Genomic DNA, 16,372 nt, shown 5'->3' on the forward strand with positions numbered 1-16,372 from the left:
GCATGATGCAATTGCTCACCACCCACCGATGTCCAGCCAGTCCCTAAACAGTGATCACTGCCCCCTGGCCAACTCCCCCAGCTTATATACATTGAGCATGACGTCATATGGTATGGAATACCCCGTTGGTCAGTTTGGGTCAGCTGTCCTGGCTATGCTCCCTCCCAGCTTCTTGTGCACTTTGCAGAGCATGGGAAGCTGAAAAGGCCTTGACTGTGTATAAGCACTACTTAGCAACAACTAAAACATCAGTGTGTTATCAACATTATTCTCATCCTAAATCTAAAACACAGCACTATACCACCTACTAGGAAGACAATTAACTGTATCCCAGCTGAAACCAGGACACTGTAAAACCAAGATGCATGCATTATTAGATCCTCTATATAGGACTGGACTTAGTTATTCCATTTTCTTGTGGGGGGAAAAAAAAAATACCTATCCTCTAAATTCAGAGAGAATATTCAGACCATTTATTCAGTTACTAAGTGATCAGCCTTAGAGTTGATGCCAATGGTAGAGTTCTGATATCCTCAGCAAAAAAATGACTTGTCTGTAGGGCTGGCTGATTTTTTTTCTGTTCCTTGTTTCAATGGACAGCTTCATGCCCACACATAGCTATGTAAACAAATCCTGAAATACAAGACTAGCCTCATGTAATGTAATTTTCTCTCTTGTGTTTGGAGGAGGCAGCAACATAATTGCCTATTCCCAATAGATATAGTTAAAAAGGAGAGATGGAGGTAGAGAATGGAAGAGAGGGAAAGGAAAGGTAGGTTGATATTTACTATAAAAGTTATAGGCTCTTTGTAGGGGAAGAGAATGCTAATTTAAAAAATGTTTAGTTGGTAAAATCATCATCTGCTGTCATTTTTATAGGGCCATTAAAAAAAAAAAAGAATAGGGAAAAAGTACATGTCCAGCTTGGCTCATTGAAATGAGTGCTCAGCTTCTTCATCTCCTGTACTGTGTATCAAGTGCAACTCATTTAAACGAGCTAGTTTAATTTATATGTCTTCTGTAGGACCCTTCCCAGAGTCTTTTGTGCTATGAATCAGAACAGCAAGTGGGGAGAACACAAGGTGGATTTTGTGTTGTAACTTCTGCAGGATTTTGAGTTTCTGACAAGAAAAATGCTTTGCATTTTGACAATCTTGCTGATTTTTAATTTGCTTGAATCTCAATGTACTGTAGTAGTTGATACATTGAATTGGGCCAATATTTTCTCCTCTGGATTTGCCAAATCTTTCAGTCTGTTCTTTAAGAACAAAAGAAATACTTTTATTTCCTTCTTGAATGCATGTTAGAATCCCTCAAAGTAGCAGCATACATCTGCTGCTGTACTTTTTCGAAGTGGATATTACTCCTCTAGTGTCAACTAGGACGAACAATTACTAAGCAATTATCTTTTTGTTCAGAATTAACACAGTTTGGCTAATGATTACTACCTAAAATTAAAAATAGATAGATAGATAGATAAATGAAATAGCCACAGTTCTGGAACCCCTAGTTTATATCTTATTGGGATGGGAAAGATTCGATACAGTATAATACATTAACAAAAAAACCCAAAACAAAACAAACAAACAAAAAACAACAAAAAAACCCCAAAACCAAAAAAACCCCAAACACGTAAAACCACAAGCACAAGTAAACCAAAGTACAAAAGTTATATAGAAAAAGAATTCTTCCTTTCACTCAAAAAAAGGTAAGATAAATTCTTTCTGGTAAACAGATGAATACAGGAATCATGAGATTATCAAAGTCAAATTACCAGTCTCGTTTAAGAACTAAGAAATAGCTCTCTATGAACAGCAAAAGAATGCTAAACTCAGCAATCATATTCATGAGCTTTTAAAAATGGAAAAAGAAAAAAATAAGATGCTTTAAAATCTGTACTGATGGGTCTTGGTATTCCCGTAACATACATAACAGTATATTGGAAGAAAAGGAAAATACTAGAATCATTTTCACAGGAAATAAACTAATGCATATGGGAATGGAAAGAAGAATGGAAAGTTCTCAGCATAATGCACAGAAGATGAATCACGTGCTCTCAGTATAATATATCACAAAGTCCCAGAAAATATGCTTTGCTGCAAAAGAAGATTCAAACTCATGCACAACAGAATATTAAACTCGGTATTAGTAATTTTAAATTTCTGTATTTTTTCATGCCAAGAGGAAGTAATACTTACATAAGGTTTACCAAAATTATAAGGATACATAGACTTTAACCACATTTAAATGCTTTTTGTGCCATTGGTTTGTCTTTATTCTGAACCTGTAAGAAGAAAAGAAAGAAGAAAAGATGGGGAAAGCATAGTTTCAATTAAATATTTGGGTTACCAATTTTGAAATTATCTCTGAGTAGTATACTACTCTTATCTCTACTACTACTTAAATACTATAAAACTTGTTGTTCTCAGCTAATATATTTCTCATCCCTACAAACTGGGACAGAATTAAGGTTCACTGTCCCATGGCCATTAAATGTAGTTATTTGGTAGCAATGAGCACATGGAATTTTCAAATAGTAATTTTCTAATGCAAATGATGGAAAGATTTGTGACGTACAAATACTTCAAAGGCTTTTCCCGAAAGTAGATATTTAAACGAAAGGGAACTAATAGCTCAGTAAAGGAACACAAAGAGAAATATTTCCCAGTTGCATGTACTAGCCCTGTTACTTCATGTTTTGAAGTTTTTTATATAATATACACAGCTAGTATAAATTCTTATGGCCACATGGGCTTCCAACATTGCCATAGGAATTAGATGCCTATATTTACTACTAATAGCAGTGGAAGTAGTGGTACCTTAAATGAGAATGTTAATGTCCAACCTTGAGAAGAGCTGAATCTACACCTTTACTTTGGGGAAAGGTAGGTAATACTTCTCTAAGACAGCTTTGGAGTATGATACTGAATCACAGAATTACAGATGAGCTTTTGGGAGCTGAAACACAACCCTTTCTCTGTTTTCTTGTAAAAAAGTATTATAGTGTCTGAGATGCCCTTTACAGTAAGCAATTTTCATTTTGTTTATTTGTTAACATCTGTTGTTAAGTTTGGGAGGTTTTTTTAGCTTCTGTTTTTAGGTTATGTTAATTATTGGATAAACTATCAACTAAAGGATGGAGGGGTTTTTGAGGTTTGCTTTTGTTTTTGTTTTTTAATGACTATAATATTGCCTGCTTTTATTTTTGTAGAGATCCAAACCAGCCTGTTCCGCAGGACACAAAGTTCATCCACACAAAACCCAACCGCTTTGAAGAAGTGGCCTGGTCCAAATACAATCCTAAAGACCAGCTTTATCTGCATATTGGCCTGAAACCCCGAGTTCGTGATCACTACAGAGCAACAAAAGTCGCTTTCTGGTTGGAGCTTGTACCGCACCTTCACAACCTGAATGAAATATTTCAGTACGTTTCCACAACAACTAAAGTCCCCCCTCCTGACATGACATCATTTCCATATGTGACACGACGTTCTCCTGGTAAATTGTGGCCAGCCACCAAACGCCCAGCAATGACACCTGCCAACAATCCCAAACATTCAAAAGACACCCATAAAACAGCTCTGGAGGATACGACAGTTCTGATAGAAAACAAGCGAGATTACTCTACGGAGCTGAGCGTCACCATTGCTGTGGGAGCGTCCTTGCTGTTCCTCAATATTTTAGCTTTTGCTGCATTATATTACAAGAAGGACAAGCGGCGTCACGAGACTCACAGGCGCCCTAGCCCCCAGAGGAACACAACCAATGATATTGCACACATACAAAATGAAGAGATTATGTCGTTGCAGATGAAACAGCTAGAACATGACCACGAGTGTGAATCGCTGCAGGCCCATGACACACTGAGACTAACCTGTCCGCCTGACTACACGCTTACTTTGAGAAGGTCCCCAGACGACATCCCGCTAATGACACCCAACACCATAACCATGATTCCAAATACGTTAACAGGAATGCAGCCTTTGCATACTTTCAACACCTTCAGTGGAGGACAAAACAGTACAAATTTGCCCCATGGACATTCGACGACTAGGGTATAGCTCAGCCATTCCCCCTCTACCCTCACAAGCCACTTGGAAGAAAGAAAAAACAAAAAACAAACAAAATGAAGAGGAAAGAGTTATAATACCATCCATTGAACACCTTGTCAAAATCTAAAGTAAAAACAAGTAAAAGAGAAGGATAGTTGTTATTTTCTCACTGATCCTTCCCAGGAAACTCTCTGATGTTAAAGATCAACTACAAACCCTGTGAAATGTGAAAAGTGTACATTGCTGTTACGATACTGCTTTAAGATCTCAGCCACTTTGATTGAAAGTTGAGGCCAGAAGAAGACACTTAAAATGGTGTTTTGAGTGTAACAAGCAAAGCAGAGTCTTCTGGAACACAGAGCCAGTGACTGTACAGGTGTTTTGTTTTTTGTTTTTGTTTTTGTTTTTGTTTTTTTAAATAAATAAAATAATAAAAAAAATTCTTTATGTGCCATACCATGAATGGCCCTTGCTAAAACAAAGACATCACCATGGGCTTTTACCCAGCATATGAAGCTGTAATCCAGATGGGAGAAATAGAATTTTATTATTAAAAACAAAAATGAAAAAAAAAGAGGAGGACTGACTATGCAGTAAAATACATATAGTTCTGTGCAAAGAGATGACTTGCCAGCCTGAACTATATTTAAAGAAACTTTGTAAAAATGTACATAGCTGTGAGTTTAAAAAAAAAAAAAAAAAGAAGAAGCTTTTATTGATGTTTTCAGTTTGAAGAGAGCTTTTAGAAAGATTGTGCATTCAGTTGTGACCTATGTGTATATACATTCATCATATCACCTCTGTTTCCTCCAAGCCCAAAGGAGGAATTTCTTCTTAATTATTAGTGGTAAACAAAAACCATGAGTTTTTTCTAACATGTTTCATTTATATGAGGCCATGGTATCATGCAGAGGATACAGTTGTCTGTGTGACCTGCATATTTTCTCTTACAGGTTACACTAGTGCATGTTAAAGTATTCATAGGAGATTGTTGTTCTTTTCTGAAACTTTTTTTTCTATAATTTAATTTTATGTTAGCCTTTATTAAATTGCAACACAGCAATGGATTGGAAAATGGAGGGAAAAAAAACACAGAAGAAAATAGTTGTTGTTTTAAGCTTGTTGAACTGAACCAAGAAGCATCCAGTAATATATATTCAGAGTCCAGTTTGTAGTTCTTGGTTATTGTGATACATAAGGAAGAGATTTGTGCCCTGACAAAAGCAAAGAAAGCCTGTGTTTTGGTCAGCCTTTTCTGAAGAAAACTAGGTCTATATTCACCAGCAGTTGCAGCGGAATCTCAGCTGAGAAAGCACCTTCTTAGCTTTGCTAAAAGAAGTAAAACCACAATTTGAAAGTGGGGAAAAGGTGGGTTGGTTGGCTGGCTGTATTTTAAAGTGTTCAGAAATGATCAATGTGTAAAGAACTTCTCTGCCCAGTATCCTGTTTTGTTCTTGAGAGCGTACCTGTCAGATAATACTTTTTTTGCTGATTTATTACACAGCAGTCCCATAGTCAGTGAACGTTATGGAGAGAGAAGCAGAGACATTGTCAGCTGTTCTGCATCTGAATAAAACTGAAAATCCCAGAAAGCATCACTCTCAGGAAGGGCAAAATTCTTAGCTGATTATTGCCTTTTGCCCTTCCTTCACTAGGAAACCAGGGGCCAAGCAGAGCTATCAAACAAAGGAACTTAACAGTTTGATTCAAACAACTGATTTGAACATGAAAAGCTAGAAATAAGTTCTCGCAGATGAAGATTGCTTTATATTTTGTCTTTGAAAGTTACTCCGTCATTGAAAGATAGTAACCAAAGATATTTGAACAAATTGGTCTGCACTTGAACATGGTTATCCCAGATGTATTTTCTATTATTAATTCACAACTAAGCTGCATCAATATCATGTCCCATAAGTATCTAACACAAGATGCCTTGTACCTCTTCTTGTTTTCTATGCTTTTTTTTCCTAATAAAATGTCTTGGAATAGTCACCCCTACAAATAAAATCAAAGACAAGGTGATTCACTGAGGTCTATTAATCTGCACAACTCCTTGTTGTAGCAGGCGGTAAAACAGGTTCTGAAGGAAAGAAACAAAAAGAAAGTTAATGACATGATAAAAATGCAACATGTGGCTGATATAATCCTTTATCTGTAATAATTGTGCTATAAACCTGACCTGGATGCTCAGGTTGGAATGTGATGAAGCAACAGCCCCAAAATACAACTAGTAGCAAATGGAAAACTGTTTTTTTTTTCTTCACTGATCCATCACATACTGTTGATTAATGCTGACTCTATACCAGGCCATTTCCACCACCTATGTAATGCCTCAGCTGAGATGCAGCAGTTCATAACTCCTAAAAAAAAGGGAAAAAAAAGGAAAAAAAAAGAAAAAAAGGAAAAAAAGTAAAAAAAAAGGTAAAGATGCTTGGCATCATAATCAGTTGGGTATGTTTGTAATGTGAATTACAGTATTTGTTTAGTACTTCCAATTGTCTTCTGCTAGCAATATGTACAGTACTGTTTCAGGCTTGTGACATTTGGGTAAAAAAGAAGTTCCTGTAAGTGAATGATTTTAGCTTTTAAAAGTAATTACAATCAAGTTAATTTAATAATTTGATACATCTGGACTGATGTATGATTTATAGAGGGAACAGATTTATAGGGTCTTCATAGAATTCTATAATAATGATATCAAAATATACTTTGCAAACTGTAAAAGAAAAACAAAAGTACTTTCCCAGGCTTATATTCTTGACCTTAAGAGACACGCAGGGTTTAATGGTTTCTTCTGTTATTGTTTTGCAATTTTTTGTTTTTTGCCTTAAGTAATGATAGAAGATATATATGGCTGGACACATATGTATAAACTTTTCAGCAGCATTTTTAATAATAAAATATCACAGTATTTTCTAATGCTTTGTGCAAAGAACTACGTGTTCATCCTTTTGTGTAGAAAGTCTTTCAGAAGTGTGTTTTCTGCCCCATCTCCATTTCATTATCTAATGTAAACAATGCCTTGATACACAGTACAAAAATATTAAAGTAACAGAGGTTGCATTTTTAAGTTAGCATTGAGTTTTCATGGCTTTTGTAGTTCTATAAGCCTGTCAGTAAAAGGAAAGAAACTCAGACAATGAAGATATCAGAGAATAAGCTCCATATATTTATTACTTGTATGCACTGCAACTCCCATTGACACAATGGTTTAATTGTTCTGTTAGTATTTTATGTAGCACTGAAAAAAAAAGCTTAGGTAAGTAGCTTCCCATATTAGTGTATAGCTTAGCAGCTGAAAAATGTATTTTCCAAATTAGGGATCAAAATAATTCAGATAAATCTAATACGTCCAGCCTCCACAACTAAATATACTTTCATTTTATATTTAAAATTTAGATAAACAATGAATTTGTTAGAAAAAATATGTAGGAGTAGCAATATAAGTTACTCATATATATTTAAGGGATTTACATATATTGCAGGTATGTTAATATCATTCTTCCTTCAAAAGCTGAGTAAGTAAATATAGTTTGTTCTTTTATGCTGTTAAATTCCATTTATTGACCAGGTTTCCTTTCACTGGAAAGGTACATAAACATTTTAGTAATTTGAGCTGGGTATTGTTTGCTTTCTGTAACTATTCTCGTGAGACCCCACCTGGAGTACTGCGTTCAGCTCTGGGGCCCCCACCATAAGAAGGACATGGACCTGTTGGAGCGAGTCCAGAGGAGGGCCATGAAGATGATCAGAGGGCTGGAGCACCTCTCCTATGAAGACAGGCTGAGAGAGTTGGGGGTTGTTCAGCCTGGAGAAGAGAAGGCTCCGGGGAGACCTTATAGCAGCCTTCCAGTACCTGAAGGGTGCCTACAAGAAAGCTGGAGAGGGACTTTTTACAAGGGTGTGTAGTGATAGGACAAGGGGTAATGGCTTTAATCAGAAAGAGGGTAGATTTAGATTAGATATAAGGAAGAAATTCTTCACTATGAGGGTGGTGAGGCACTGGAACAGGTTGCCCAGAGAAGTTGTGGATGCCCCATCCCTGGAAGTGTTCAAGGCCAGGTTGGATGGGGCTTTGAGCAACCTGGTCTAATGGAAGGTGTCCCTGCCCATGGCAGGGGGGTTGGAACTGGATGATCTTTAAGGCCCCTTCCAACCCAAACCATTCTATGATTCCATGATATGACTCTGTTGAATAGAGGTACTAACAATAACATTTGATGAATTTTGAGCATATTATTGAAGAGTATTTGCAAAAAGCAAATTCTGAACGATTCATATCAGATTTTTGGTATGAAGAATCAAGCTTCTGAGATAAAAACATATTTTGTGCCTACTGACCTAATCAAGCATCTTGAATTTTGAATATTGAATTTGTATATAAAGCTTTTGCAAATAAACTGCAGATTTAGAATTGTTCAGCAAATATGTTTAATTACAGGTACACTTTGAAATTCTACAGCTTGCTCTAAGATAATTCATACACAAGAAAAGGGGTTACATTTGTGTCATTTCTGTGAATTGTTCACCTTAAATTGCTGGGTGAACTCAATAAATTACCACCCTTTAGTTAATCAATTTCACATTAAAAAAAGAAAAGCTTCAGAAGTTTGTTCATGGTAACTAAATATTGTGGTTTTTTATTTCTTTACTGTCTGAAATATAAATCTTCAGATTAATATGTTCTTTTTTTGACTTTGCTAAGAGTATGACAATTTAATGGTATTTAATATCACATAAAAATCATATAAAATAATACCATGACAATTATGTGCTTGTCTCAGATTTGTAGTTTTACATTTGTATTATTTAATTATTGTCAACTGTTTCTCGTATTTTCATCTACAGCTGTTTGACATCACAAACCTCATCAACCCGAATCTCTCCAGAGGCCATTAGCAGCTGGTAAAAACTGGGATTTTCATCCCACTAGAAATTATGATATTATGTATTTAATATCATAATATGTTAAAATGATTCTCAGCACCTCAAATTAGCCTGAAAAGCAAGATACTAACCTTTTATTAATGCAAATGAAAAATAAGGAAGGGGTTTGGAAATGTCTAAACATCTTGTTTGAGCTGTAGCATAATAAATAACATTTCACTTTGGGATGAAGTTTTGATTCAAACCATTTTGTTTGGTGTTCCACTGTGGCCAGCAAGGTCCTCACTGTGTCTTCTAAAAGTTATGTTTTAAGGAAGTTTTGCTTTCTCAGTCTTTTATAACATGCCCAGACTGCTTTATCCAAATTTTACTGTGGTAAAGAAACTGAGGTCACTCAGGGATGACGTAGACGCAATCCGGTCACAAAGTCCAGACCAGAAAAAGAATTTTGTCATAAACCACATGAACTGCAGCTCCCCTGAGACACAGTGGCAATTAAGGAGAATATACATTAATATTCCAACAATTCAAATGTAAAATAAGCATGTAATAAATTAGGTACCTTCCATTTTTTTCAATGGGAAGTTGACAAATTTTTGCAATACCTACATTTTCCCAACTTCATTTTCCACCCCTTCCCCACAAAGAATAGCTAAACATTTTCAGCCAGTTCTAGTCATTTCTGAAATATCCTCTCATGTAAATAAGAAATTAAATAAATGGCATCTTTTTGTTTTCCCTCCTACATGAAGACCCTCAAGTACTGAAAGCATAAAAAGTTCTTCCTCTACTGCCTTTTATCACAGATTATAGGTTATCCAGATGTTTCAGAGTAGTCCCATTCCCAAGCGTCCAGGTTTAAATAAAAGGGAAAAGCCAGACAGAACTGGCATATATTGACTTTGACTTAGACTAGACAGCAGCGTTATGTTTCTCTCCAACAGCCAAAGATATGGTGCAAAAATATAGTGAACTTTATCTATGTTTTATTTAAAAAATACTGCATTTCTAGAGACCACTTTCTCTTTTTTCAGCTTTTGATGTCTGATGTCATGCTTTTTGTTGTACCTAACTCACAGCCCTCACTCATTTCATGTCATCTCATATCTTTTATCACTATTTCATCAGATACTTCCCTGAGAGGTACGGATATGTTTTCATGTGGGTTTTTTTTCTGTCACAACAGTTAAGTTTGGCCCCAGATTTGTTCCATTCTGTGCTGTATGACTGTGAGAGAGCATTTTTCATCTGACATTTTCTTTGCTGCTTTTAGTGTTAAAAAAGTTCCACTGAAGGAATATTTACATGACAGTATTCATCATCCTTGAAATACATCCCAGATTATGGCTGCCTGTGCTTTGTGCCAGCTCAACAACTTTGGTTTGCCATAGTGTGTGTCAGCTTGGAGCCAGGCTCTCCTGTTACTCTGCAATTTATATTATTGTTATTATTCACTATTGGCATTTGTTTCTTTTCTATATTGATATTTAATGAAGGATAAATTAAATTAGTCTGTTATTCTATTCCACAGCAAGATTTCTCAAACCCTAAAAGGTCATTGTTCTTAATTCTTTTTTAGATACAGCTAATTGCACTGTACCATCAAAACATAAAAACCTTTCTAAGCCATTCATATTTCCCAATTCTCCCATCAGTGCAAACTAACAGGGGGCTGGCACAGTTAGTCTTGCATGACAAGAATTCATGGTACACTGCCTTCCACTTGGTGGGGACTTGTTTCACATATCTGGGGAAATAAATACAATTACCATTTTCATGCATCAAAATTTCATTACATCATGTCAAAGGTAAGCAAGACCTAAGGTAAAATTCAGAGAAACTGCCGATACTGAGGATCACGCACTAGTATCCTGCACTGGTGGTTATTTTGTAAAGGTAACAATTTGCAGGTCGATAGAGAGCATCTGCATGAGTGCTTAGTAGATTTCAGTTACTGGATAACTCACTTCAGAAGCTAGAGTGGAATTTGTGGATTTCAGGAAATGAAGATGATATTGCAAATGTATTTTTAATGGAGTTTGTGCTTTCAAGAATGCCTATAAGCAAGAGCAAAGAAACTGCAGGAAGAATTGTTTAAAATAAATAGGAATCAAATGCAAATTGTTTCTAAATGAATTTGACAGGAAGAAATATGATATGATGTGTTATGATATGACCTTAAAATAATGTACATGACGGCCAACAGAAAAAAGGACAAGTATCTCAAAGGATACATTTTTACAGGGACTAGTCAAATGAAATCACTGCAGATAATGAGATTATAATGGGACTTTGAATAGAGATGTTGTGTCATAATGCTATACCATATGGATTTAGATATGTTGGACATAATCTACAGTGCTCATCTGGGTATTGAGAAGTATAAAATTAGATCCCAGGATGCCCTACTTTAGCCAGGCAACAGTGCTGCCATGGTAGAAAATAGAGTAAAGTGAAATGTGCATTTGTGTCAGGGAATGACAAAAAGAAATATTCAACTCATTTTATTCCAAGAAAGGCAAAGTGCCAAACTCAATAAATAGGAAATAATGACAGTACAAACAAGGCACAGGTCCTGCCTGGCGAATCATTTTGCATGTAGAGGCCAACAGAGGGATTATGCTCCAAATCTGCTTTTTTCCTCACTTTCCGGAGGGGGGGTGGGAGGAGGGGCGGGCGGGGCACGGAGAGGGAAGGTCCCTGGAATATGCTGTGTTCCAGTAACCACTGGCCCTTGAGCCCTCAAAAATCACTGACAACTGATATATGTTAGAGCTCCTTTGAAGCTGGAGCTGGGACCAAGAAACAAGGAATAGGAACTGTTTGCTTATTACTAGCATTTTTTTCTCTTCTCAGTGAAGGACACTCAGGAAAAAGTAAGGGAAGAAAAGCAATGTGCTGCCAGCTTTCCCCAGTATTCAGGGAGAGCCAGCCAAGCTCCTTACTCAGTGTTCAGTAGGGCTGCCAGCTGCAAAAAAGGCAATGGAGGCATTCAAGGAGCAGTGGTCAGTGAGGGAATTGCTGAAGATGGGACAAGAGTCACTTCCTGAGTGGATTTGAATGCCTCTCTCCCCCATTATAACGGGTTTATTAAAAAATTTCTATGCTGCTCCTCAGACTGTAGATTCTGCACCATTAATTTAACAGAAAATCAGTAAGAATGTTGTTAAAAATTAATCAAATAAAAAATTCATTAACAAAAATTAAAGCTCCAGCATGTGTAAGAGAAGTAATACTCAGTGTTGCTTGAATCTTGTGATCTAACTGCAGATGTGTCATTATATCTCTAAATTGGACACTTACAATAAGTGAGTTTTGATGGAGGCACTAGGATAAATCATCAGGTGTATATGCACATAGCTAGGATGTGGTGTTTCATTTGCAACAGCTCTATAAGTTGATGCTTCAATAAATAGTAAGTTTGAAGTTACTTACCTTTTCTTGCTGAGTCTGTGGGATGTGAAGTAATACATGCCAAGGACACATGGAACAACTGCCAGCAGCTCTCAGACCTGCAGCACACAGCTAAAGAAAAATGAAGACATAAGTTGCTGGAACTCTGGACAGTTGAGACCTGTATTAGGAACCTGGTCTTCTCCAGCTTCTGCTACCAACACACCATCCAGATCTTACATGTAATTAATTTTGCTGTGGAGAACTGTTTCTTCCTCCAGAAGGCTGCCATGTAATTAGGGACTAACATGGATTGAAAACAAAAAATATCTCCTCAGGGTGGTGATAATATCTCAATGACTGCACTGACCTCTGCAGAGCAGGTTTACAAACTTCCTTGGCACTCAGCAGTTTACTAGTAGATGACCAATAAGATATGGAAAAATCTATTCAGTAAGTACCGTGTGAGAGAGAATACCAACCACAAAACAGAAATACAGATAATTTCTGTTAATAAGATCGCTGCGGTTTAGAAGCACTTTGGCAATTTCCAAAAATCCTTATGATTCTAGCAAATCACACTTAATAATCTGGATTTTGCAGGTAATCCTGGAGGTAAACATTAAAAAACACAGATGTGTGCATTTGTACTAAACTGACCATAATTCTCCATTTTGAACTCAAGATCTGATCTCGTCTTCATTTGTCACCTGGAATTATTTGGTTTTATGTCTTTTTGCATAGTTGGGGGGTTACACAATCTGAACTTGTAGGGTTTTACTGTCATCTCTGCTTTCCTTAAAAATAGAGTATGTAACAATGGGAAGATTAACACGTTTTAGTCATCCCAATGATTGCCTGAAGGACAGTAAAGTTGTTTGAGAGACAACGTTTGAGCATACAGCTTTTTACAACTGTCAAATTCTTACTGATCTTTATCACTGTAAGACAATTCTTTCACGTTTTCCAAATGATGCTTTTATGAGTAGGTAAGATGGCACTGTCCCTTTTAATTTCACAGGAACAGTTGCTTTCGGTCTGAAGCAAATGACTAAATTATTACTTTCTGCATTGTTTTCTTTTCCAGCTGTTAAGAAAACAAAGTTAAGGTATAATAGCATTTTTCTCCTTCTTGGTGGGGTGGAATCTCATCCAACTTGACATTTCTTAAGATTGTAATTTTTTTTCCTCAGGAAGAATTTAGAAACTTATAAAGCAAATGCAAACTGTTTCAAAGAAGTAAAAATTATAATTTATGAAAAACAAACAAACAAACAATCAGTATTGCTTTTACTGCTGGGATTATTATATGCCTCCACAACTTTAGCATTGGTTTCAGAGCAGTTTCTGCATTGCAAGCTTTGAAAAGTTGTGAAAATATAAAAACAATATAATTTTGTAGGATATTTAATTTGGGCAAAGAAGGTTTTTGTAGATATACCATTTCAATTATTTTAATAAGCAATATGATGATTTATGTGCAAATATAGAACCTTTATAAGAACACTTGCTAACCAAGGTTTTTTGGATCTAGAAGTCTACATATTTAGATATTTGGGACATATTTCTACATCTATCTATGTGTGCAGATATAATTATGACATATATATATATAGATATGTTTCTTATCTTCTTCCTTACTGTCATTTTTAAGTATCAGAATATAAAAGCTATTTTCAATTAGTTACGAGTTACAGAATATGAAAAATACCAGTGCATTTCATGCGTATTTTGGAACTGGTCCTTTTAAACACATTTTTTTTCTGGAGATATACACAAGCTTTTGCTCAAAAGAAGCACACACAAATGTAACTGAGGGAAAGGTGAGAAGATAACTTATCTTGCCTACTTGCACTCACTTGGTGAAAATAACTCCTCAGCTGCAGTAGTTCTGTTGCAGAATCTAGTCCTCAGTTTTTCCTCAGAGAATAAAAATGAATCCCACTCATCTGTGAAAAATGAGGTTACAGAAATGTGGGTAAAAGCAAGTGTTGCAGAATGGACAAAGCCGTGTCAGGAGGATGACAAGAGATACAGAAGAAATGTGGCTGTTAACCAAGGACAGATGAGGAGGAGCTGGGAAGTGATCTGAGCCTGGATCAACTGAACTCAGAGGGAATTCAGAAGAAGAAAAGTGTAAACCATAAACCAGGAAGAGAAAAGAACCAGAAAGCACATAATATTGAGAATAAAAGTTCAGAAAATAGTGCACAGGACAAAGAAGTAATACTGGACTGCCAAGGTGTGTTTGCATTAGTATTTTTGTTTGGATCAGGAATATACTGTTAAAGGAAATCTCCCAATCCCCATTTATCAAACTTTCCTCACAAACTAAACTTTGGTATACATTACAAGTGATCTTGGAGCAGATGAGCTGGATTCCTTTTGCATGAAGATATATACTGAAAGATATGATCTAGGAGTGCACTTCATGCCTCCAAGCAAACCACTGAGATTTATGGATGCAAACTATTCTCTGACACTTCCCCACAGCCCTGGCACCGGTCCTTGTCCCTCTTGTATTTAACAGGCTAGCAATTTAGCAATATGGCCTGTGGGTATAAAATTATAGACTTTTCCGACCACATCAAGGCTAATTCATCCTGCTGTCTAAGTTCAGTTCATGGCACAGTGCCTTTGATTTCAGTCCCAAAATGCATCCTAAACTGCCAAGTCCTAAACCCATTTACAAAACACTTACTCATTTTCAAATTCTCCTCAACACTATGAAAAAGGGAAAGGGCAGGTCCCACCATTGACTTTGCACAGCAGATTATACTGACAAAAGGATATTTCTTTTCTCTTTTCCTTTAAATAAAGCAGGCACACATTTAACACTAAATCTAATTCTGCTCCTGGTGGTTTAAGGATTCAGCAGTGCACTGAAATTTACTTGTTGTCTACTTTAGAACCTGAAAACTTTTGTTAAATATTTTAGTAGGGAAATATGCACCCCTTGAATTATGCTATATGTTCCTAACACTGACCTAAAATGCCAGCCACCTGTGGATGTTAGGAGTGGACATATGCAACAAAACTTTAAAAAAAAAAAAAAGCTTCATAACTTTAAAGGTGTTTTTTTAAAATTTTTTGAATGCCTCATTTTATTTTAATCCTTTTGCATTATCAAATCTAGGCAGTGCCTACCAATTTTTTTATAAGCATTATTTTACTCACTTTGGTAATTATTTTCATTACAAGATCTGGGGGCAATGAATTATGAATTTCAGTGTTAAATTGCATGGTTCTTCCCTGCTTACATCTTCTAAGTAAATATTACAGCCATGGACAACAGATTTGTCACTCCACTCTGCAAAAGGAACAGACAAGTATGTTTTCTGGTTTCTTTTCTGTATCAGACATTGTGAGGTTTTTCGTTGTCTAAGCTGGGCTTTTTATTATTTTAGTCTTGGATATTCCAGTTACAAGCCCCTGTGTTAACTAAGAAAGGGACATAGAAAAACACATACTTTCCATACTTTCATGACAATTCTGATATCAGATCAAATGAGAAAACTCCTAGGATATCTCATCATGTACTGAAAAGCCTAAACTTTGAGATTTTCTCAATTTAAAGGCATGTAGGAATATACCACGTTCAATCCATAGGTTAACTTGCAACAACCTCTTTTTGCAAAAACAAAACAAAACAAACAAAAAACTCGACCCAAAATATTTACATATTTATGAAAGACAAAACTATAGAAGGCATCCAACTCTTGGGGAAAAAAAAAACCAGACCGAAACTTGCACCTAGTACTGAATCTGATCCACATCACATGTGGTAGCCACTAGTCTAAAGACAGGTATTCTACAGTCTTCAGAAGTACAAATTAACAAAACCATCTTTAAAATAGATTCTCCATGTTGAATAAGATAGAGATTAAGTTTGAATAAATTCAAAGTTTTTAAAGATGGTACTTTAAATCTAATTTAATTTCTCTTTTCCTCTTTTTTATCTATTGAATAATCATTAGCTTAAACTTTTAAAGGCTCTCAAGACTTCCTATACCTGTGAAATCTTTAGAAGAAAGAATTTA

At 36.0% G+C, this 16,372-nt stretch overlaps 1 protein-coding gene across 1 annotated transcript; it reads left to right on the top strand.

Moving 5' to 3' along the window:
- Positions 1-737: 737 nt before the first annotated feature.
- LOC104076409 (neuroligin-4, X-linked) lies at positions 738-4,111 on the top strand. Its single transcript, XM_009577264.1, has 2 exons — positions 738-772; positions 3,212-4,111. Exons 1-2 carry the CDS (start codon positions 738-740, stop codon positions 4,059-4,061), a joined length of 885 nt encoding a protein of 294 aa, XP_009575559.1. The 3' UTR covers positions 4,062-4,111.
- The last annotated feature ends 12,261 nt before the right edge of the window (positions 4,112-16,372 follow it).

This window comes from Fulmarus glacialis, unplaced genomic scaffold, assembly GCF_000690835.1.
Source record: "Fulmarus glacialis isolate BGI_N327 unplaced genomic scaffold, ASM69083v1 scaffold44564, whole genome shotgun sequence".
Taxonomy (NCBI): Eukaryota; Metazoa; Chordata; class Aves; order Procellariiformes; family Procellariidae; genus Fulmarus; species Fulmarus glacialis.